The sequence below is a fragment of the Polyodon spathula genome, chromosome 3 (assembly GCF_017654505.1).
Source record: "Polyodon spathula isolate WHYD16114869_AA chromosome 3, ASM1765450v1, whole genome shotgun sequence".
Lineage (NCBI taxonomy): Eukaryota > Metazoa > Chordata > Actinopteri > Acipenseriformes > Polyodontidae > Polyodon > Polyodon spathula.
This window is the reverse complement of record NC_054536.1, coordinates 83,289,789-83,313,044: the sequence shown is the minus strand read 5'-3', so window position 1 is coordinate 83,313,044 and position 23,256 is coordinate 83,289,789. Positions and strand designations below refer to the sequence as shown.

Here is a 23,256-nt window from a genome sequence, read left to right as displayed (position 1 = left end):
TTTGGCAATATTTGACCATTCTTTTTTACAAAACTGTTCAAGCTCTGTCAAGTTCCTTGGGAGGCATTGATGGACAGCAATCTTCAAGTCATGCCACAAATTTTCGATTTAGGTTGGGTCTCTGACTCGGCCACTCAAGGACATTTACCTTTTTGTTCCTTAGCCACTCCAGTGCAGCTTTGGCTGTGTTCTTTGGGTGATGCACTGTGTTGGGTTTGCACCAAACATAATGCTTTGCATTTAGGCCAAAAAGTTTCATTTTAGTTTCGTCAGACCACTAAACCTTTTGCCACATGGCTACAGAATCTCCTGAGTGTTTTTTTGCATACTTCAAATGGGACTCAAGGTGGGCTTTCTTGAGTAATGGCTTCCTTCTTACCACCCTACCATACAGGCCAGATTTGTGGAGTGCTTGGGTTATTGTTATCACATGCACACTTTGACCAGTCTTGGCCATAAAAACCTGTAGCTCTTGCAAAGTTGCCGTTGGCCTTGGTAGAAACTACAACAGGAACTGCTGAATTTATCCTGAAATCATGTGAATCACTACAATTTAACACAGGTCACTTGACTTTGTGTGTGATTTTGAAGGCGATTGGTTACACCTGAGCTAATTTAGACTGCTGGTACAAGGGGGGTGGACACTTATGCAACCAAGCTATTTCAGGTTTTATTTTTAATAATTTTTTTTACAAATTTCTAAATATTTTTTTCACTTGGAAGTTGTGGGGTAGGGTGTGTAGATAAATGAAAAAAAAAAAGTATTTTAATTCCAGACCATAAGGCAACAAAGGGTGAACATTTTGAAAGGGGGCGTAGACTTTCTACAGGAACTTTATATAAAAAATGTAAAATAAGATACTGCATATAAACGTCTTAAGTATGTAAAAAACGATTTGTAGTTACGTAATGTGTGTCCTAAAATATTGTCTTGAGAAAGAATATTGTGTAATATCAAAAACTAAAAGACGCATATCAGATTTATCTACTACGACTATTATAAAATAAAACAAATAATACAATGTCATCATAACAATCCAACTTATTATATTCTATAAAATAAAACAAATGATACAATGTCAGCATAACAATCCAACTTATTATATTCTGATGTAAAAAATGACTGTTTTTGTATTCTTCTTGCCTTGTTAAATGCTATCTACTCTCTCGCCTTCCTCCCCTTCCTGCTTCAAAATGCCATGCACAATCACAGCAGCCATAGCCTCTCGGTTTGTATCCAATCACATCAGTCTATCAGTTGAAAGCGCACACTGGGCGGGGTGTGCAGAAAGTCCACGGGATGCGGAATATTTCCAAACATATGTCTGATAATGAAAAGGTTTAAACAGGCCTGCCAACTGTTCCCATATTTGCTGGGCCTTTCCTGTTTTTTTGACATTTTTTCCAGACAACTCCTGGGATAGATTTTATCCTGTATTTTCCTAAAAGCTCTGCAGTTAAATCCCTTTATGTCCCTTATATATATATATATATATATATATATGTATGTATATATATATATATATATATATATATATATATCTATATAAGGTATAATATATAGAATATGATATATATATATCACAATAATTAATATATATATGCACAAATTTCAAGATTCTTGAAAAACAACATATTCTCACATAATCAGAAGCAACTTTGGAAAAATCATATTTTCTGTAAAGTGTAGATTGACTGATAACATGTGTTTATATACAGCAGTATTGTATTCATTTAAAACAGAAGATAGTTGACAATGACTTTACTGCTATTAATGATCTGATTCAATGCATCTCCGGTCAGTCGCCCTCGAAACTGAAGGTTCGTGGATTTTGATGCTGTTTAGCAGGAATGTTGGTGCCAGAGGTATAAGATTTCCTCAAGTTTCACGTCTCTAGGTGAAACAGTTTTTATGTGAGAGGCCACCAAATTGCTTCCAGATCATTTTTTCATTTAGTTTCATGGATGATAAATTTAGGAATGACTGGAAAAGAAAAACAACTTGCTCACCTTGTGCTTTTAATAATGTAATAATGTTGGCTCAGCACGTGATGTGAATGGTTATGATTCATACACATAATGGAAAGACTGATGTGATGAGGTAAGTTCACATACTTGGCAAAACTTGCAACATTATTGCAGTCTATATTGACTCAGTTGATGACCATCTTGAGCACTGTTGGCACTCTGGCAACTTGTAGGCTCTTCCTGATGCCCTGGTGGGGATCACCAACAGGAGGATTTGGTCTCGCTCCACAATCAAGATGTCTGGATGCTGTGGGAATGAAAAACTTTGTGCTGGTCCAGCAGGATGCAAAAACTTGACTCTGACCTCATCACTTTCTGGCAGACGTCCTTCAACAAAAGCCAGCCCCATTTGCCATTGTACTCGCAGGCAACATAGTTTGCAATATCTTCCAAAAAATTGTTTCAGTTCTTGTACAGCAAACCAACGCCACCCGAGAGGTAAAACAGATATTTCACTTCAATCTTTGTTTTTAGATCTGCATGGAACCTCTTTACAAATATTCCAACATCCCTGCCAAACAATATCAAAATTGGAAGAGGTCAGGTCAGAACCCTTCCTGAAGTGATTGATTTGACGTGGACTGACGACACATGTGCAGTGTAACGAATAACGTTACCACATTGTTGTGTATTTTGGATTTTTTAATATATATATATTTTTATGATGGACTTATTTTAATTTAGATTTTTTTTTCTTGTTATATAAAGTATTTGGCATAGCTTGTCCTTTAATGACAAGGTCAATATGCAGTACCAAACTCAGCCTTTAGGTTTGTTGTGTGATGAAAGTAACAACACAAAATCAACTACAGTGGATCTGTTTACAAAGTATTGGCTGCTGCCAAATCAGTACAATAAGAATTACAGTGCAATAAGAACCATAGATGCCAAGAGAGCATGTCATGATTGTTTTTCTGTTTTGATATTTTTCCTTTTAAAAGCAATTAAAAGGAATATCGTATCACAGTCTATCATTTTTTTTCAATGTTAACAAGTATTAAAAAATAAAATAAAATAAATAAATTATATCAAGGCCTTCTTCAGCTGTGTAGAAATAAAAGTAAACACAGTGAAGTAAAGTTGTTGTTTTTCAAGAATCCTGTGGAAAATAAATAATTATTATTATTTATTTTTTTTAATAACAGGGAGGTTCTGTTTAGTATAGAAGGAGGGAGGGGTTCAGCTGTTTCTATTGGGAATGGGGGTGTTGTTAATTTGTTAATATTAGTATTGATCGATATATGCAACACTGGAGCACTCCTGTCTTGGAGAGAGAGAGAGAGAGAGAGAGAGAGAGAGAGAGAGAGAGAGAGAGAGAGAGAGAGAGAGAGAGAGAGAGAGAAAGGCTAGAACTATAGCTTAAAGTTTCCATTGTCAAACAATAACCATATGTTCACTGATGTATGCTGTACATTGACTAATATTACCACAGATTTGTTTGGAAGAAGGATCTGACTCAGTTGTGCTTAAACTGAGCAAGTAAAACTGACATTCTAATACAGTGCTCAGTTTGCTACCTTCACATTTATGTTTTCACCAGCAGATGGCTCTTTTGTCAAGCAGACTACATTAAGCTTTATAATTGTCCTGTTGATTTTTTTTTTTTTTAAGTTGAACTGTTAAAAAGAATTGGCTTCCCTGTGTTTTATCCATTGATTTTTTTCTGTTGAACATCCAAGTCCACATGAATCATTCACTGAAAAGCTAACTAACTTGTTTGTTAAACACGCTGCGTCACCATCTTCCCCACCTGCGAACTTGCTTACCTCCCCAGTACCTAGTTTATATTGCAGTTAAACTACCTGGAACTTTTCACCTGTCAGTCATTAGGGGAAGTACAGGAAAGAAGGTATTAAATGGCAAAGGACAATTTGGCTCTCCAGGTTAAATTACCTTAGGTTCCGTAGTGCAAGACTCCTGAAGAAACACAAATTAACAAAAATCATAAAAACACAGAAACATAAAGAAAAAGCTGCATGTATGACAAAGGGAGTCACCTATAATTCTCATTTGGACCCTTCTGTACGGAGTTGCATCGGTGCCGTGTACAAATTTAAAATGTATAAGTTGGTAAGCCAGGTTCTTGGAGAACATAAAAATATTCTCCCAGATATGTTCCCAAGATGGAGCAAAATTATAACAGTGCAATTCCCTTGTCCATATACTATTAATCAGTAAGAGATCTATGTTATGAGTAAACAAAATGATTATACAATAAGGATACTAACCTCATTGTTAGGGTTAATCTGGGGAAAGATCTTCAAGACAAAGCAGCGTCCCTCTAAACACCATACGCCTTAAGGGCTGAGTGAAACCTGAGGTACAGAAAAAAAGAAAAGCTGGGGAGCTGGTAGGTTTCCTGAGGGTCTTGGAATGTGCGCAGATCAAACATATCATGCAGAATATGATATAATATATTTTTGTTATTAGCCTTTCTCCAGACATCCAATATATTGGCAATGATATGACCCATATGCAGAGAAACCATGCGTTGCTTAAGGCCAGAGAAGGGGAGATCTTGTAATCTATGAGGATTTGCTATGTTGACCTCAATAAACCACCAAGAGTCCAGCGAATCTACAGCCACAGCCAGAAGTTTTGCAATTATGTAATTCAATATGTTAGTGTAACATTATTCAGCAGATTCATTCGACTTTATGTAGCAAAGTTTGTTAATTCTGTAGTGTGATGCAAAACTTTTGGCTATATCTGTAGTAGCTTGCAGCTTTGGGTTTAAAAAGCTACCAAGATCCACCCTGACTCATGATGTTCAACTTGACACATCCTGTTTCCAAGGTTACCACCCAGAAGGAAACCTTTACATGTAAAGCACAGGTAAACAGTATTTTTATAAAATTATCTTAACCTACCCAATGGAACAAAAATTGTGCAGTGTGAATTAGCAACAATAGCAGTGATTGTAGTACTAGATTCTAGCTAGGGTTATATAATGTATTCCTTTCAGAGAGTGCATCTCTATCTTTGCATTGGCTTTAGAACGTAGGCCTTAATGTTGAATAACAAGAAACTCAGAAAGTTAATTTAAGCATTGAAAGGTGTGGCTAATTTATTGTTTTTTTTAATTGTTTTTATTAATTTCAGTTTTCTTTTTGGAAAGGACTTGGTAAATGTGTCCAAAGACACACACACACACACACACACATACACATACAAATAATAAATATAAATGCAACAACTGCAACATTAATAGAGGGTTATTTTTTGTTTATTAGATATAGGATAGAACTTACATTAAAATATTTTAATCTTACTGCAGCATAAACATGTTAAATATTAGTTAAATTATTATTTTATAATAAATATTACTAGCAGCAGTATAAAATATGAGCCTCTAATTGTGCTACTCTCTACAATATGACTTTGTTTAAATGCAGAGTTGAAGACAAACAGTTATACTGCCATAACACAGAGTACTTCATGCTACAGGAAACCAGAACAGAATTTAATTGAGAGAACTTTACGTTAAGTGCTTTTTAAAAAGGAATTACACTTAAAATAGTGCAATTTCACATTCCTTTACCAGCATTCAAAAACAGCATTTTTTTTCATACACAGTAAATGTTACTTATTCCTATTTGCTGAATGATGAGTGAAAATTGTATTTCCAGCATGCAGTATCGTGACATTTAACAATAAACAGATTATACTGGCTTTGTGTTGTTTTTTAGGACACCTTAGAAAATATTTTCTGTAAAAAAAAAAAAAAAATATTACAATGAAAACAAATCCTGTATGTGCAATAGACTGATATCCCTGAGGACTAATGGCTTCTGTTAATTAAAATAATTAAAATAACTGTAGAATATAAAATCAGAGGTAATAATAGTAATATAGTTTGTGGTATATGGTACTTTATAATTTTATTTTTTTTTTTTAACTTAAAAGAAGTGTGATCACCCAAAATGCAGATTTTTCCAGTCACTTCAAGGATTGTGTTGACACGATTGAGGCGTTGCAAAAAATCTAGACAAGTTATAAGTAGCTGTTAACTTGTTTTCTTACCCATGGTATTAACACTATACAGAAATTACTTTGTGCATTGAAACTGATGTGCCTTTTGCAGAGGATTTTTTTTTTTTGCTTGCTTGGTTGTGAAATGCTAGAGGTTTTCAAGTTCATTTCCTTGCTCAATCACAGCCTGCATGAACTGCTTGAAGACTCTGTCCATATAAGTGCTGCATCGAGGCCAGATTCCTTCAAGGAAGCCGATGTGACCCCCATGGGAAGTAATCAGGAGCGCAAGGTTCGGGTTCCGTTTCGCAGCTTCCACAGGAATGGCTAAAACAGGGAAAAGGTAAGTAGCCATGTTGACATACTGACTACTGACATACGAGTTCTTTTTGAAACAATAAATATCTGAGTAAGGTTTATTTTTGCACCATTTTTTGGAAATACAAAACACATCTACATAAAACGTTTGCAATTATACTGCCAGGGGGAACCTTTTTTTTTTTTTTTTTTTTTTTTTTTTTTTTTTTTTTTTTTTTTTGCAGATCTCAGAGATGAATACAATCTACTAACCCAGTCCGCCAATTTTTTAAATTCATATTTGGGATACCCAATCCAAGAAACTGGCCCTTTTAATAAAGATACCACCATGCAATTTGATTCCCATTGTGTATACAATACTGTGTTAATGCTACTTGTATATGCATCGTTCTAAAGGTACTGCACACATGGGTATACTAGGCAGTTTACAAAAGGAGAATGTTTGCTGATCTTATGAAATCGACTTTGGCATACTTTGCCAACAGTCATGGCAAATCACCATGTGATGGGGTCAGTGATACTACGAGGAACATCTTGGTATAAAAACAATCCTTCAGCATCCTTAGGTCAAACAAATGGCCATCTCCTTAAAAAAACGGTTCTGTCAAACGAACAACATAAACTTTTGTTTCATTAATAAAGGCTGAGATGAGAAGTTTTCTTATACAAGAAGTATTCTTCAGGAGCGATTTGCACAACCACAAGTGTTACTGTAAATTCAGCTTACAATATTAGTTTATTGTATTAAACATATCCACCACTGCAACTAAGATCATGAGTGAAGACACACTGCATAACCTCATTGCTGACTTCCTTGGAGGCTTGCCATTCAAATCTCAGCTCTCCACAAACTTATTATATATGTGCTCTATGTCTATAACTGATACAGGTATCAGCATGTTGGAAGAGACAGAGACGCGTGACTGCTGCCAATCTTCCAAGAAATCCCTGGGATAAGTTCAAACAATGTGGAGGAAATTCCAAGATGCTGAACAAGCAAAATGAAAAGGCTGTATATAGAATTAAATGCATTTGAGAAACAAAATCACTTGTAGAAAATAATTACTGCTGGTAACATCTGGAGGCCTATAACTCAGTCAACATAAAACGAGGAAAAGTATTGTCATGCTGTCACATGACCTTTCACACATATCTGTGTGCTGTTTCAGGGGCGTGACTGTTTGCACATCTACCACCTGACCTTTCACACATATCTGTGTGCTGTTTCAGGGGCGTGACTGCACATCTACTAATTATTTGCTCCAATACCATCTACATACTTGCTACACAGTACAGACCATATTTAATGGCAACATCTTTATAGTTATAGGCCAATTACTGCAGGGGCCAGGTTCTTGTAAAGGGCATTGCAAGTCAAATTTGAGTTATGAACTTGTAAAGCATTGTATGTACTGAACAAACACGTTGTCAGGGATTCATCATATCTTGATTGCTGAATACTGTCATCTGAAGTATGTGTCATGTCATCAAATTCTGAGTCAATGCTTGCATTCTTGAAGAAATTTGGATGATTGGACATGGAAAGGCTGTCTTTTTTTTTTAATCTAATTACTTCCTTGTGCTGTATTTTTTTATAGCAGTCTTTTTTTCATTTTAAACACATTCTAACCTTTGTTTTGCTGAAATGAAATTGCACAGAGTTTGCAAAGACAGAACTATAAGACAATAAGGTTTTTTTTTTTTTTTTTTTTTTTTATCTATGCTTGCTGAGCAAATCTAGTTAATAAAGTTTTGGAACTAAAGAAGCAATCACATTACTTAAAACAACACAACTCTGTTTCAAAAGAAAAACAGAATTACAGTATGCTTTTGAAACTGATGTACATTTATTAAAATCAGCTTTGGGTTTTGATAATAACCCTCTACGTGAGGAGACAAAAGGTTTGGCTAATCAAGGTTCAGGCATTAGCTTTGTTAATTGTTAGCTACTATTAATACAATAGACGTATTGTTTTGGTTGTGCTGTGCCAATGGGCCTTTACTTAGATACAGTGGTTCTGTTTATAACTATTAGCTGCCTTTCTGTAACAACTTACCATGGCCTGGAGAGAAGACATCATCCATAGCATTTAAGCACAGCACAGGAATCTGGACAGACTTCAGCTTGTGACAGGGACTGGCAGCTTTGTAGTATTCTTCATTTGTAGCATACCCAAACATGATGGACGTAAACCGCTCATCAAATTCCCGGATGGTTTTGGCCTACAATAAAAAACTTGAATCAATAAGTCATATAATACAGCGCAAGAATACAACAACTTACAGCAGACAACATATCAGGATTACCTTCATTACATGGTCAATATCGAAAAGCTTCTCAAGAATTTGCCTGTGTCTGAAATAAAATACAAAAATATATAGGTATACAGCATAGTTGAACAATTTAACACAGTTATAAAAGATATAGGTCTCTAAATGAAGAATGTTTTGTTTAGGTTTGTAAACACTGGGCTATTTTGTTGAGCTAAATGAAAAGGGAAACATACATTATAACAGTTAAAATTATTTCAACTGTATTATTTCAAAACCAGAAAGAAATAACTACTCCTAGCAACAAATCTGCAGATTACATTTCAATTATGACACTTTTTGTCTTTATAAAAACTACCAAACAAGAAAACCTATGGTAACTGTTTGCAATTGTTCAATACTAACACTGCATAAAAAAAAAAAAAAAAAAACACTGGTTAAAAGCAGCTACAAACAAATCAAGGTAGGTCCCATAATCCTAGTGTAAATTGTTTTATTTCTCTGTGCCTTTTGCTCTTCCTTCAATACAGGGCCCCATGTGTCAACTGAAGCCAAGCGCAAGTTCTCCTTAAACAGCCATGTGCCAGTACTTTATAAGACAGGCAGTGATTGTAATAAGAGTTAATGTGGGAAAGAAAAAATATCCAAACTGTCTGCTACTGTCTAGAAACTAGACAGCATGGAATTCCTGTTAACTAATCAGATCAACGGCACCATAAATGTGCTTGAAACACTTACTGGCTAACAAGGTAGCATATTTGATAAATAGGATTGGCTTAGGTTTAGGTTTTTTATTAAGCATAAAGCTGCCTTGCTCATCCAGCCCTTTTCACAGTTCATGCTGAATCCTGCAAGTATCCTTACAAACTAGGCTCTTGAATTATTTTATTGCAGGACCATGTCCCAGTATGAATAACATTTACAAATACAAAATTAATGGGCAACACGATAGCTTCATGCTGACCTCACAACTGGAATTGTCAAGTATCAGGACTGGGCTTCACTTGGCTAAGCTATTAGACTTATGTTTGACTGGTCCTGTAAAGGGGGAAGTGATAGACCTTGGAAAACCAGTCATAAAACACTAAACACAGAAACTGCCTCATGCTGCTGCAGAGTGTTTTAGTTTTACTAACCTGTTGACTGAAGCCTTCAAACAGCTGGTGAGGTAAGAATTGAAGAGGAACCGGTTGAGTGGTTTCTCCAGCGAAGCTGCGCACTCAAACACATCCCACCCAGCCGAGAACACAGCAGCTGCTCTCAGAGAGGTCTCCCTGCCTGCCCGGCACAGGTAGTTTGCCAGCATCATTCTGCAGAAAGCACAGCGGCCCCATTATCTGTTTTATTGTCACTGATCAAGTGGTTTCAGCAGCAGTGCAGTTGCCACACAGCTAATCGCACACAAAGGTGGCAGGGTAGCTAAATCCACAGTGGTGCCAGCAAATGGTGCCAGACAGGAGGGCGGGGACTACCTGGCAAGACAGTGGCAGCTGGAGAAACCAGACGCTCCAATATCCTCTCTCAGCTTGTGCCTCAATTTATTCCCCACATATCACATATGCCACTCAGACCGACTGGCAGATTCTGGATGTGCACAGAAAAGCACTAAACTAGGCTGTGTAAATCTGGGAAATAGATACATTTACAAGTGTATCTCTATATAGCAAGAGTGGAAGTTTGGCTCTGTATACAGTAATTAGATAAAGACTGACTTGCTCCAAATGCATTATGTTCAAACACTTACAAAGTAAGTAAACTTAGCACTAACTCACTTATATAAAAAGTTATCACAGGTTTTATACTTACACTTGGCAGGAAAATCACAAACAAGACAGCATCTGGTAACAGACATTATTAGATCTATAGGTTTTTTTAAAATTATTTTTACCATTGCCATTTATATAAATGTCTAGGATGTCTTTCTGGCATGAAATAAAAAATCTCCATGAGAGCGGCACGACAAGCACAACAAATAATAAGAACAGGATACAACTGAGATACCCACCCTCCCATCGAGACGCCTGCTGCCAGCAACGGAGCTGCTGAGTGTGTGCTCTGGATGTGATCGATGACAGTCTCCAGATCCTCTGTGTTGGCGGCACAGTATGTCCTTGGTGTCTGAAAGCAGCCATATGAGAATGCACATTAAAAAAAAGACATGGGATAAGCATTTTACCACTCATAAGTCAAGGAGAAAAAACAAATAGAATGACGGTAACAGAGATGTAAATCCTGCTGATGGAAGCTTTTTAAACCCACACACACACACACGCAGCCAGAAGAATCAATTTGATTACAGTATATGTTTCATTCCCATTTGCAGCTGCATGCTTTAAGGTATAGATTAATTTCAAGTGCTTTTTACCTAGCGCTTTTTAAACTAGAAGCATTCACCTAAATGCTTGAAATGCAAAAGTAGATTTTAGATCAGCATGTTGTAATGTTTACGAGTTCTTATGTCTCAGCTATCTGATGAATACCCTGCTTCCAAGCATTTTTTGTAGCTACACTGTAAACCCACCTGAATAACTGATGAATAGATGTGAAGGTGCTGAATTAGTTAAATTAATGGTCATATGCACATGCTGTTGTAGTCGATTTGGTTAACCTGTTGAAGAGTAAGTAGTGGGGTTCTGTAAAATATAGCGTTATAAATTGCCATGTGTTGCTCCAACTGTTTAAATCTTTCCATTGTTAACATCCTGACAGCTTTTTAAATTTATAACTTAAAGTCTGTTTAAGATTAAAAACAAAATTCCAAAAAACATAAGTGCTCTGACTTTTCTGTTCTGTACACATCATGGTTCATTATTGCTGTGTTACCTGTTTGACAATGTGGACAATAATCCTTGAATGATCAGTTTTGAAACAGACTTTAAAGTTGTAGCAACACATGGAGACGTGTAACGCTATATTTTTCTGAACCCCACTACTTATTCTTAAGGTGTCATGCAATGTGGGGTTGAAAAGGTTTCAAATTGAGGCATTGTCTGCAACACTTTGCATGTTAAAGAAACGTGTTTGACTTTAACACTGAAAAACAATGCATCTGGTTGTTAGCAGGGAACAAACAATGTATTCAGCTTTCTGGACCAACAACATTAAGCATTCACGGCTGCTGTTCCCAGAAAATGCTTAAAACAAGAGACTCTTTCACTTGCTGAATGGGAACATCATCACTAACGCCTTTTGTTTGCTGCTTTGTAGATCTCCATGAATGTGCAGAAACTGTTATCATAACCCTGGTTTCCTGGAATAGAAATGTAACCATTACTGTATGGGTATTTACCTCCTAAAGACCCCAATCCAGAACGTGATATGCCAAAGCTGCTCTCAGAGCCAATGACGCAATCATGGCCTGCCCCAAAGGCAAAAAAGGACTGCAGATTTTTCATTCAAGCCTGTTGCAATCCTAGACGTAGCGACCTTGAGGGTTAATGGTCACATTTATATTTCACGGAACCAGACAGTAGCCGGTCTGAGCAGTAGTAAGCACCCAGATGTCCGTGGTACTTTGACAGCAATACTTCAGATGGCTCCCTGGAGTAAACTCCTAGGGCTGCTGCTCGGCTTGTGGCTTGGCCTGCAACGTCTTGTCCACCGCGGGACTAAACATATGACCTGGAGTAATCAGGCTGTCTAACATTGGAGCCATCTCCCTGTCAGACGTGTGCCTGGGAAAGCCAAGGCTGTCTACGTGCAGGTACCAGCGCAGCCAGGTTCCTACCCACATCCTGCCTGTTGAGCTTGGAGATACGGAGCAGGTTCTTGCTAACCAGGCGCAGCTCATCCAATTGTTGTGGTGTGGGCCTGTGGTCCTCAGAAAGGGACCTCAGCAAATGATACCGGTAGGCTACCAGGATGCTATTATAATTGCCCAGCCTTGTGGTGAAAATTAGGCGCCTGGACCAAGGCGGCAATAGAAGCCTCCACCACTGAAAAATGGACCAGGCCCTGTTTCTCCGCATCATGTACCCTATACAGGGCATCAATCAACCAGGAAACAGCAGGAGCTGTTGCTGGATGATCCCAGGAAGACTGGATTTCAACAAGAAAATCTGGGCGCACCGAGGGGGACACGGGAGGAACGTTAGGCTCATCAAAGATGGTCTGCCTTGTTGCAAGAGGGTCACTTGCAAAATTGACCCTCTTGATCAGCAGTAGAAGCTCTGCTGACATGGAGAGCTTAACTGCAGGGGATGCACTGTCAGACTCCACGTCCTCAGTCGGAAATGCCAGCTCCTGTTCGCCGACCTCCACAGCCTGTGGCCACTCTGTGCTCGTAGCCCCCTGGGGCCCCAAAGGGACAGGCAGGGCAGGCAGTGCTGAACGTTCCCGCAGTAATTCCGCGAGAACAGTTCTTTGGTGGGAAACAGCTGCCCAGAGCTTTTCCAGTTGCTCCAAGTCTGCTGATTTCTTGAAGCAGAGGAGGATGGGGAAGACAGCCTTCTACTAGGCTTCAGTGAGGACAGCCTTCTACCTTGCTACTTTCCCAGGGGCACTGTCCACTCTCCCTTGGCACAACACCATGGGGTGATGACGCAGCCATCGCGCCAATAGAGGGTGATGGGGAAGAGTGCTGAGCAGGAGTAAGGGACACAGAGTGCTCCGTAGAGCTGCAGGATAGCAGCTTCTCAAGCAAGTGCTTGGAGAAAGGTGCGCAAAACTTGCAGAAGCTGCGATTACCTAGTGATCTGGCCCCAGACAGGAAGAGCATCTGCCATACTTGTCCTCATTAGGCAGACTGGCCTTGTATGTCTCCCAGGGATAAAACCCAGTCATGATGCAAGAAGCAACAGTTGTACAGTTTCTGCCTCAATCTGCTTATAGATGACCAGGCGAGTCAAGACCCGAGAGGGACCTTTTTGGTACCAGACCGGTGACTTGAGCCCCAGTCGGTAGTGGACTGGAACTGGATCGGTACTTGGAAGGTATCGGGTTGGTTCTGTACCGGCTTGCTGTATTTAACATTGGGTCGGTACTGGTTCAGGGCTGGTGTGGTACTGGTACAGAACCTGGTTGACACCAGGCTGGTTCAGTGGGTTTTACATCATGTAGGACTGGGTCGGTACCTGTTTGGTGACAGTAGAATTGTGTTGGTACTTGGTACCTGGAAGGTATCAGGTTGGTTCTGTACAGATTTGGTTACTTTAGCACCAAGTTGGTTCGGTACCGGGTCAGTACAGTACAGTACAGAGTCAGAGATCGGCTGTTACTGGGTCGGTTCGCTACCGGTTGACTTTAGAACCAAGTTGGTTCGGTCCGGACGGGAGCACAGTGGGTCGGTGACCTCGGTACTGCTACGGTTTGCAGTCACCGTGGGTGGCAAGGCACAGAGATGACCACCTGTACAAGCCACTGGCAGAACCACTCAGTTAGTACCACACACGAGACTGAGGGAAGCCTGCTTGTTATAATGGTACTAATAGCCTTCATAATGGTGATGCTAAAATTGTCACCAAAATGGCAGCAAGATACTGTGGAAGAGATTGCAAGCAATCACAACTGAAGCAAGTATTTTGGTCCTGTGCAGTGCTGCTGAGCCCAGCAGCTGCTCTTGCTGCATGTGTGCTACAGCACCACGATGGAGACAGGCTTGCAAGTAGTCTCTGTAAAAAAAACGTTCAACAAATACAGTAATTTTAACACTTACATAAAATGTTTCATATTTTTAGCCAAACCTAAAATGAGAAATAAATAACTCCAGCCGGAGCAATTGCAGCTTGGGGGAGAGCACAAAGTCAGCCGACTTATTTTGCTGGATCCTTGGGAAGGAGCCTCTCTAGGCTTCACATGGGGCACAAGGCCTCAGTGGGACTAACAACCAACAGGCTGTAGTGCACAAAATTTGCGTAATTAGTAAAAACTATTACATCGATTATTTCACTATCACATAATTTGTGTAAAAACACAATAAATTAGAACTATACTGCAGACAGAAGTAACAAGTACTTATCTGAACAAGACTCTCCGGTCATGTCAGTCTTGAAAAGAAAAATGGCGATGTGATCTGTGAGCGCAGTCCTTTTCTGCCCTCGGGGGCAGGCCATGACTGAGTCACTGGCTCAGAGAGCAGCTTTGGCATAACATAATCAGGATTTGGGTCTTTAGGAGGTAAATACCTGTATGGTAATGGTTACATTTTGTACTGGAAATGGAACAGAGTGCTAAGATGTAAAGCATTGGCACAGTGCTCTCATTGAAACAATTCAGTGAGTAAAGGGAAAACATTAGGCACCCATTTATTTACCCATTCCTATCCAACCCCAGTACATTGTGTTTGCAATGGCTGCACGGTAAACACACGGTACGTTTACAAAGTCAAAAACATAAAGCAAGCACAGTACACTGTAAATGTACTACCGGATACAGTGCTGATATGGATTTGATTATTAAGCAGTGTCCAAAAATGAACAAAAAAATAAATAAACAATATTATTTTGAATCTCGAGTTTCCCAATAATTAGTGATGGATACAGTTTCAGTTATGGGAAATTACACTTATTAAAATGATATCACTGGCTCACAGCAATTTAATTATAAATTGATAAATGAGCTTTTAAAGTTGCAATGGTAGTTATTTCTTCATGTGCTCAGATAGCAATATACCCTATGCAAGGACAAGATTGACCACTTAATATAAAGGCGTTTTTTTTTTTTGTTTGTTTGTTTGCACTATTCCAACTGGCATCTAGAGTTCACTGTACAGAACAGTAAAATACCAAGACAGCCTCCTGCAAACAACATTCCTGTTTTGCTGCATATGGTTGTGGCTGTTTAACACTTTTGTACTGAATGCCTGCATGTGTATATTGAAAATGTTTTCTCTTTAAAAAGAGACGAGAGAATGAATTGACAACAGTTGACAGGTGTTTAAGGTAACTGGGAGAAGACTACCTGTGTGTAGCAGAGAAAAACTAGCTACTGAAAACTGTTACCACAACATTTATCTGTATAGAGGGAGAGACTATGAAATATTTTAGTTAGGAATAAAAAACAGTCGTTTGATTTAGAAAACCTACTACTTCCAAATGCAGTTTAAAAAATTATGCCTCAGAGATACATGTCATTGTTTTTAATTGTCAACTCAACCTGCCAGTAGTGATAACAGCAGGGTGCAGTGGGTGTGTGAAGACCTGGAATCCCAATAAAAGTTAATTGCAGACAGATTCAACTTGTCATAACATGTGTGGTATGTCTACTAAAAATCGCAGTGGAAAAGTAATTGTCCTGAGTAACTAAATTGGACAGGATAGGACAGTCAAAAAACTGTTTTGTTTTTTGTTTTTTTCGAGGTCATGCAAGTTATTTGTTCAATGAAGACTCAAGAGTCCACTTACAAGAATGCTGCTTTTATGTTTTTGCAAAAACAGCAGGATTTCGGACCATGGTACATTAAATTACTAAGTATTTCATGGGTACTACTGTGTGTCCAAACACTGCTGTATCAGCAGCTTTTTTTTGCAGATCTTATTGGATGGATTATATACTTTCAATTTAACACTGTTAGTATTACTATTACAGAATAATTTTACATTGAGCATTCTTGGGGTGCAAACTCGGCACAGTTCTTTCATTTGCTGCGTTAGTGAAATCAGAATTAGTTTAAGCACGCACATAAGGACAAAACTAGCAATTTATACTACATTGGACCCTGGGGTGTTATCACACTATCTAGCAGAAGGGTGTTAAATAGAAAGTATTTCAAACTCACCAAGAACTGTAACAGTGGTCAAGGAAATTAAATGTTTCAAACAACAAACAAACGTTAGGGGGGTTTATTCAACTGCTCTAAATAGTGTTGGCGCCAAATGCTGCTGTACACTGTGGTTTGAATCATTAAAAGAAAGACCCTTTGTGAAAACCAACATATTTAACGGTGCCTGCAATTGTCATTTTTGTTTCAAGTCTGGTTTGTCTTTAAATATTAGTAACATTTCAATATTGAAATATGTAAACTATGGCATATAGTAGAAATGCCAGGACGAAAAGGGTATTGGACCTGACAAAGAACTACATTACAAGACCAGAAGCTCACAAGAGCAAAACTGCTTCATATACATATTTTTGAAACACTATTTCTTTCACCTATGTGCTGGCAGCTATCTGGCCATGGTACTGCATCTAAGTTATTGAATTCCAGTCTTGCCACTAGACCATAAATGTTGTATTTTCTTACCAAAAGCCTCTCTCCAGTCGCTCCTCTGTTATTAAAAACAACACACCTGAAAAAAAAACACAGAAACCTCTTTATTTATTTAAAAAAAATCTGAATGTAACAGTATGGCAGGCAGTGGTAATTAAAGGTTAAACAAAAAGGACCAGGAACAAAGCCTGTCTGCTGTTAAGAACCTGAGGAAGGACTGGAGGGAGTTCAGAAAACTGGGCAAGTAACAGGTTAAAAATGTGCTCAAGTTAATTGGGTAATTGGTTAATTGTAAATTCCTGGAATTCCATGCTTTCAGTTGAAAGGGGGGATGGATTCAATTAATTAGTTCTAATGTTGGTATAAAAAGCCTGGTCAGTCAGATTACTAGGCCATCTTTCTGAAAAGAGTGAGGGGCTCAGGTTAATGGTAAGAAAACTAAAACTGAACAATTGTATGACTGTTACGGTGAAGCCTGCTGTGCGGGTACCTAGGGAAAGCTTAGTGAGGGAAAGAGCTGTACTTGCTGAGTGGGGTGATTCTTTAGATTAAACCATGCCACATTCCTCTTTGTTTTAATAGTGATTTTATTTTTGCAGTTTTTTTCATTTGTTAAAATATCCTCCTTCCTCTGGAATGCCTTTTTAATGGATTTCCAGCTTATGATTAATACAATTGTGCCAAACCGGCATTTCCACCTGGTGTCCACTGTCTTTCAGTTATCTTGCACCTCTGCTCCTGTCACACTGAACCATTGCATTTGTTTCAAGTTCTGACAAAATCAATGTGGCTTAGCAAAAATACGCAGAACCGTGCTCTACTTTTCTGTAAAGTCCTGTGCTTGCATTTGGCCATATGCAGTGCTTTAATGGACCACGTGGACTTAACTATAAAGCTGCTCTGAATAAGCTATAATACGCTAATCTATAAAAGAAGTGAGGCCAGTGACTGTACACAGCCCATGACAAGCTATATAATCCAGTCCAGTGAATGAGTGCAATTATTTTAACACATTGCACTTACTAGCCTTCTTTGTTTCGTGCGTAGTGATGCAGCTTTAGGAGCTTACTAGTATTTCCACTGCAAAGCCACTAAAAATGTTTACATTTGGGGGCTTCACTCCCAAATGTAATACAGAATTTGATAGTATTTTTTTTCTTTTCATTGTTAACATTCTGACAACTTTTTACACTTATAACTTTAAAGTCTGTTTCAAAGCTCTTTTCAAAATGGCCACTCTAATGCACTGGGGTTTGAGATCTGTCCTCTAAATCACTGCAAAAAAAATAACAAAATTACAGCTCCGTTATTTGAAAGGTTGTAGCTACACATGCGGACGTGTAAGGATATCTACTCTTTAAATAGATTTCATACTGGATGAATCAAAATGCCTCTCATTATGTTCCATTCTCACTTATCACCAGCGTATATATACCTGTAGCCCAGTGCATGACTCTGCTGGATCATGTGGAGGATATACGATTCCCTGCTGGTTCCTGTGAGCCCAGGTAGCAGGAGGATTGTGGGTCGAGAGGCTGTGTCAGGGTAGCACACGCTGTCATCATTATCAAACCAGTCCAATGAAATCTGTCCTCCATCTGCTGTCTTAATGAACTCACTGGAACATTCAGGTCAGAGATAATGAATGTACTATCCATGGCTTAGACACTACGCATAAAAGATACATACAGCCCCTGGGTATGCATTTATACAGTAGCCTGTGGCTAGGCTTTCAGCAATAACCATCTTAAAAGCTGTGGTGCATCACAATCATTTTACTTTAAATTAAGGCTGTTGGGTGTCTTAACTTTATTATTGCACTGTTAAGCATGAGCACTTACCTTCATCAAAAGGCAGACCTATCTGTTTACATTCCTCAAATGTAATTTTAGGGCCATTTCATACCTAGTTCATTTGGCAAGGTTAATTCGCACAAGAGTTCAGTTAACACCCAAGTTTGGTTCGTTTTGGTAGGTGTGAATCATCAAAAATACATTTTTTCGCATCAGTGTGCACCAAATGAAGGGACTAGATCCACTTGAAAAAGTGGTCTAGGCTCGACTGAGGGGGAACACTAATTTGTTTTCTAGCATCCACAGAGCCAGCATCTGTGTGAAATGTATATATGTGTTTCTACATATTTTGTCTTATTATTTTTACATGTTACATATATAAATGGCTTGGTCACTCTCGCTCTGCATAAATATATCCCTCTTCCTGTGCAGCTGTGCATACTTGGTCTCTCTCTCTGCCTTGACACACTTTTGTCTGAAACGGGTCCTCATTGATAAAGGGGTATTTTCTGAGCGGTAATGTATCATTATAATACAATCCTATTGAGACCAGAAAGACTGACAAACAGGGATTAGAAGGAACTGCTAACAACTTACTGAAGTCTGACTGATGCCAGTGACAATGCAACAGTCAAAACAGAAATGCAAAGAATAAAATATTCCTCCTCATATGTCGAAAAAAATGATTTCCAGATATCTTCAAATGGAGCTTTAAATGAGATATCTAAAATGCATTTTCAGATATCTTTAAATCATTTCAAGATAAAAAAGAGAGAGAGATATCTTTAAATACATTTTCAGATATCTGAAGTGCAAATTAAGATCTCAAAATGACTTCCTGTTCATTTATAGATTTCTCAAAATGGACAGGAAGTTTGTTCAAAACATACAAGAGCATTTTTACAGGAAGTCACTTAGAGGGTTAACTGAAAATGTTTTCTTTTTCTTTTTAGGCGATGGTGCTGAGTATGGGTTAAAGTGTACAGTGCTTTAAAAGTGAGAAAGGTGAAGATGTGTGTCTGATTGTTTGGAACGTCAAGATGTACTTGTTTATTTGATTCAATCTTGTTTGCATGTTTTAACGACTGATTCATTGCGTTTCTTGACTGAGTATAATAAAGTAACGTGTAATAAAAAACGTGTCCAGCATTGGAAATTTCTTTAGCTTTCTTCAGCTTACGTGTTAATGCTCCTAACAAACCCTAACTATACACACGGTAGTTAAGTCACTAAGCCAGACAGCTTTTCACACAAACAAGAAACATATTGAACAAAAGACAAATCTACTTTTTGTAATACTGCCGTGAAAAGGTAAGAATTGATGAGCAAATGTTGCAAGTTGTAATCTTTTTTATATTAGTAGATACTGTGAAATATACCTTCCAGTACATACCCTCTGTCATTTATCAAGATTTATTTTTTATGCACCTTTGATATGGCACTCAGGTAGACAAGACTAATCAATCAATTGTTTTTCAATCGATCAAGTCCACAGTTGTGATTAATCATTAATCGATTAAAACCTGTACTCTCAATTCATAATGACTAATGTGATAGCATTCAGGTTTACAGTCTGTGCACTCTCACCCAGAAAGAATCACTACGGTTCTTGGTTATCAATTTATTGCTCCTTTGTCACAGTTTATCACCCAATTGGCCAAGCATACAAGTTACATTTGTAAGGCAAAGGTCTTTTTTCTTTATAATAAACTTTGCAATACTGGTTAAATTACAACATTCTGCACTCTAATCCTTCATAGCGTTCCTGGAAAACATCCAAGCCACACTTTAATATAAAAAGATCTGTGTTTCTCATGAGATAAAGAGTCTGGACGGAATTCCACTGCAGCCGACAGTTTACACATGTATTAAAGAACTATACTGAACTCAGACTCAGTTGAGACTTATTCCAGGTCTGATAACTATTGACTCTTTATCCACACTGCCTACATAATGCACAACCAGCACCCTCTTAAATCATATTGCCATACCCATTTTCGAAACGTGACGATCGGTCATTATGCACGTAGTGGGAATAGGTTGCTCTGTATGCTGGCACCTTGCCAATAAAATGCATCAGTTCTGATAACCAAGACTGGGTGAATGGTAAGTGAATCCATCCCCCATTGTTTGCTGGGTTTCCTTAGAAAATATCTATATCTATTAAGTTAAAATTGGATCCTCATCACAGGTTAAGCTGCAACTGTGAGGCTGTTATAAAACCTGGAGATCACCCTCAGTGTATATGTATAAAGAACCTAACCTTGCAATATAATGTTATTTTTAAATCTAATCCTTGTGATTGCATCCAGCATATTTTCTCTTAGTTTACTGTTTTTAAATGCAGTCCAATATATAAATGCGCTAAAGTACATAAAACGTACTTTTGCCATGTACAACAGGCTAATTTAATAATTACTCGTTCAGGTGCTAAAAGACGAGCATGCAGGCTCAAAGCACTGCATATATTTTAAAAACCTTTGTTATACAAATCTACATTGCTTACTTTCTGTATTCCACCCAAGGCTTTGTGATAATAAACGGTCTAATCAAAGTTTGGATCCTTCCTTCCCAGCACCAGAAAGTGGGATAGTATGTTTCTGAAACCACAGGGCAGTGCTCCTTCAGAAAATGGCAGAACTTCTCTCCCCCCGTGACAAGCTGAGGTTTCTGATGAGAAAAAAAAAAAAAAAATTGTTTGATCAAGATACAGCAATTCCGTCCTTCACAGGAGTGTTCTTGTACATCACATAGCCTTCTTACACAGCTAATGAGCCACAAGTGGAGTTATCAATGTTTACAATTTCTAAAACGAACATTAAAATATCTACACCACTACAAGAAGGACATGCAGCGGTTTCTCTGTCCCCTTGTGAAACCATTTAAAGTGGTTCTAACAGCAATTAAAAAAAATATTGTTCTTTTAAATTGTATTTTTATTTTGTCATGTTGCTTTGACCAGAGTTTAGAAGTTGCTCTTCTGTTCTACTTCTCTAGAATCATGTCAACAGAAATAAAATGTGTCAGGTGAGGTGTCAGGTCATTGCAAATATCCTATGCTGGGAAAAGATATCCTAGTTGTCCAGCCTCCACACCTGCCCTATTTTATATCCTTAACACGTCAAAATAGTGTGTGCCCACCATGGACAATGCCCACCTGGCATTGATTATATATGCTGGCAATGAGGTGGATTGTTGGATGCCTTCATACAAATGCTTGATATACACACATCTATAATTTTCACTTAACTGTTTGGCGCATTACACAGTACATACTGTATGGATGGCTCACAGCTACAGGGTGGAAGCACTGTGGTGGTTTGGTAACATATGCACATCTGTTTTTCTCCACAGACATGCACACTGGATTTGGCATTATAACATTGAACTGGAAGAGCAATTTTATGACTTGAGGGGGTTTTGAAAAGCAGCCAGACTTCCCTTACAAAACCATAAGCTTTCCTTTATTCGCAAAGGCCCAATGGTTCTCAACTAGTAACACAAACGCTATTATATTGCAACAGTATTAAAACAAAAGAGACACTTGAAGATAATAGCAGCCAAGCAGTCCCTGAGGCAGCCAGTTTCAATTAACTCATCACCTGTAATTATTACAAAAACAATTTGCTTCAGCTCAGGGATTTCTTCTGATAAGTAACTAATTAGGCACATTACTAAATATCTTCATACCATTAAGATCTGAATACTCTACTTAAAAAAAAAAAAAAAAAAAAAAATCACATTGCTATGCCATATATACTGTACATAATTACACAGCTACTGTGGCAAACTAATCAATCATATATCTTGCATGCTCATTCATTTATTAAAATATTCATTAAAAATGGGTATTGTCCTAAAAATAAATAAGGGCAGGAATAATAGATCTTTAAATCACTACGGTCATCCACAAGAGACAAAGCGTTTCAAGACAGCACATCCCGTACTGCTTACTAGACACCATTCACAGCAATTGCACAAAGAAATACTAGTGCGTTACGGACAGGATATGACGCCTGTCTGCATCGGTTTCTCAGTCCATCTTATATGATGATGTGAATCTGTTAGGTTACTTTATATTACCCTAATAGTACTAGTAAATTACGATCATTTGCATGCTCTCCCATACATTGCGTGACTGAGATCAGCGCATTGGCACTGCTATTCTGGTGTTAATACACATTGAACGAGAACTTCAAATATGGCCATGATACACACTAGTAAAAAAAAAAAAAAAAAAAAAAAAAAAAGAACAAAAGACAATGACAATACAACTGTTCCCATACCTTGACAACGGAGCTCAAGTAGTAGTAGGTATACGCAGCGCTGAACCCCAGTACCAATGACAGCCCCACTCCAGAACCAAAAAAACCCACTTTAACGTGATTTTCTAAATAAAGTGACAGGTCCCTCGTTAGAACATTCAAGTTGAAATCCAGGGCGATCATTGCCGAGTTCCAATGCCCACGCGTGTTCAACGAATCTGGAAGGGAAAATGACTAAAAAAGAGATAGTGGACTGGACACTCCGCGGTTGCTTATGCTATCCCGTATACGTACAAAAATACAGCCCTCGGTTTGATCACCCAGACAGCATCAACAGCTATTGGAATAAATTAAATGACACCCGCAGTCAGAACATTAGTTTGTCCAGCATCAGGGTCCTTTTGCAGCACTCAGCTTCGCCGCCAAGCGCCTGTGTGAAAATCCTGCATTGAACAAACGTACG

At 38.3% G+C, this 23,256-nt stretch overlaps 1 protein-coding gene across 1 annotated transcript; it reads right to left on the bottom strand.

The window, feature by feature from the left end:
* Positions 1–5,958: 5,958 nt before the first annotated feature.
* On the bottom strand, positions 5,959–23,255 carry LOC121313513 (phospholipase ABHD3-like). Its single transcript, XM_041246158.1, has 9 exons — positions 22,815–23,255; positions 21,035–21,198; positions 18,171–18,353; positions 16,769–16,814; positions 10,595–10,707; positions 9,726–9,899; positions 8,626–8,674; positions 8,376–8,541; positions 5,959–6,327 (listed from the first exon to the last, which is right to left on the bottom strand). The coding sequence occupies exons 1-9, from the start codon at positions 22,974–22,976 to the stop codon at positions 6,149–6,151; spliced, it is 1,236 nt and encodes a 411-aa protein (XP_041102092.1). The 5' UTR covers positions 22,977–23,255; the 3' UTR covers positions 5,959–6,148.
* Between the last annotated feature and the right edge of the window lies 1 nt (position 23,256).

What these genes read in the sequence shown, in the direction of transcription:
- LOC121313513 (XM_041246158.1), bottom strand. Translation starts at nt 22,976, where the DNA reads ATGATCGCCCTGGATTTCAACTTGAATGTTCTAACGAGGGACCTGTCA. An exon ending in CCTTGGGTGGAATACAGAAA is followed by an intron (nt 18,354 to 21,034) that starts GTAAGCAATGTA and finishes TGAATGTTCCAG; the next exon opens with TGAGTTCATTAAGACAGCAG. An exon ending in GCAGGCGTCTCGATGGGAGG is followed by an intron (nt 9,900 to 10,594) that starts GTGGGTATCTCA and finishes TGCTTTCTGCAG; the next exon opens with AATGATGCTGGCAAACTACC.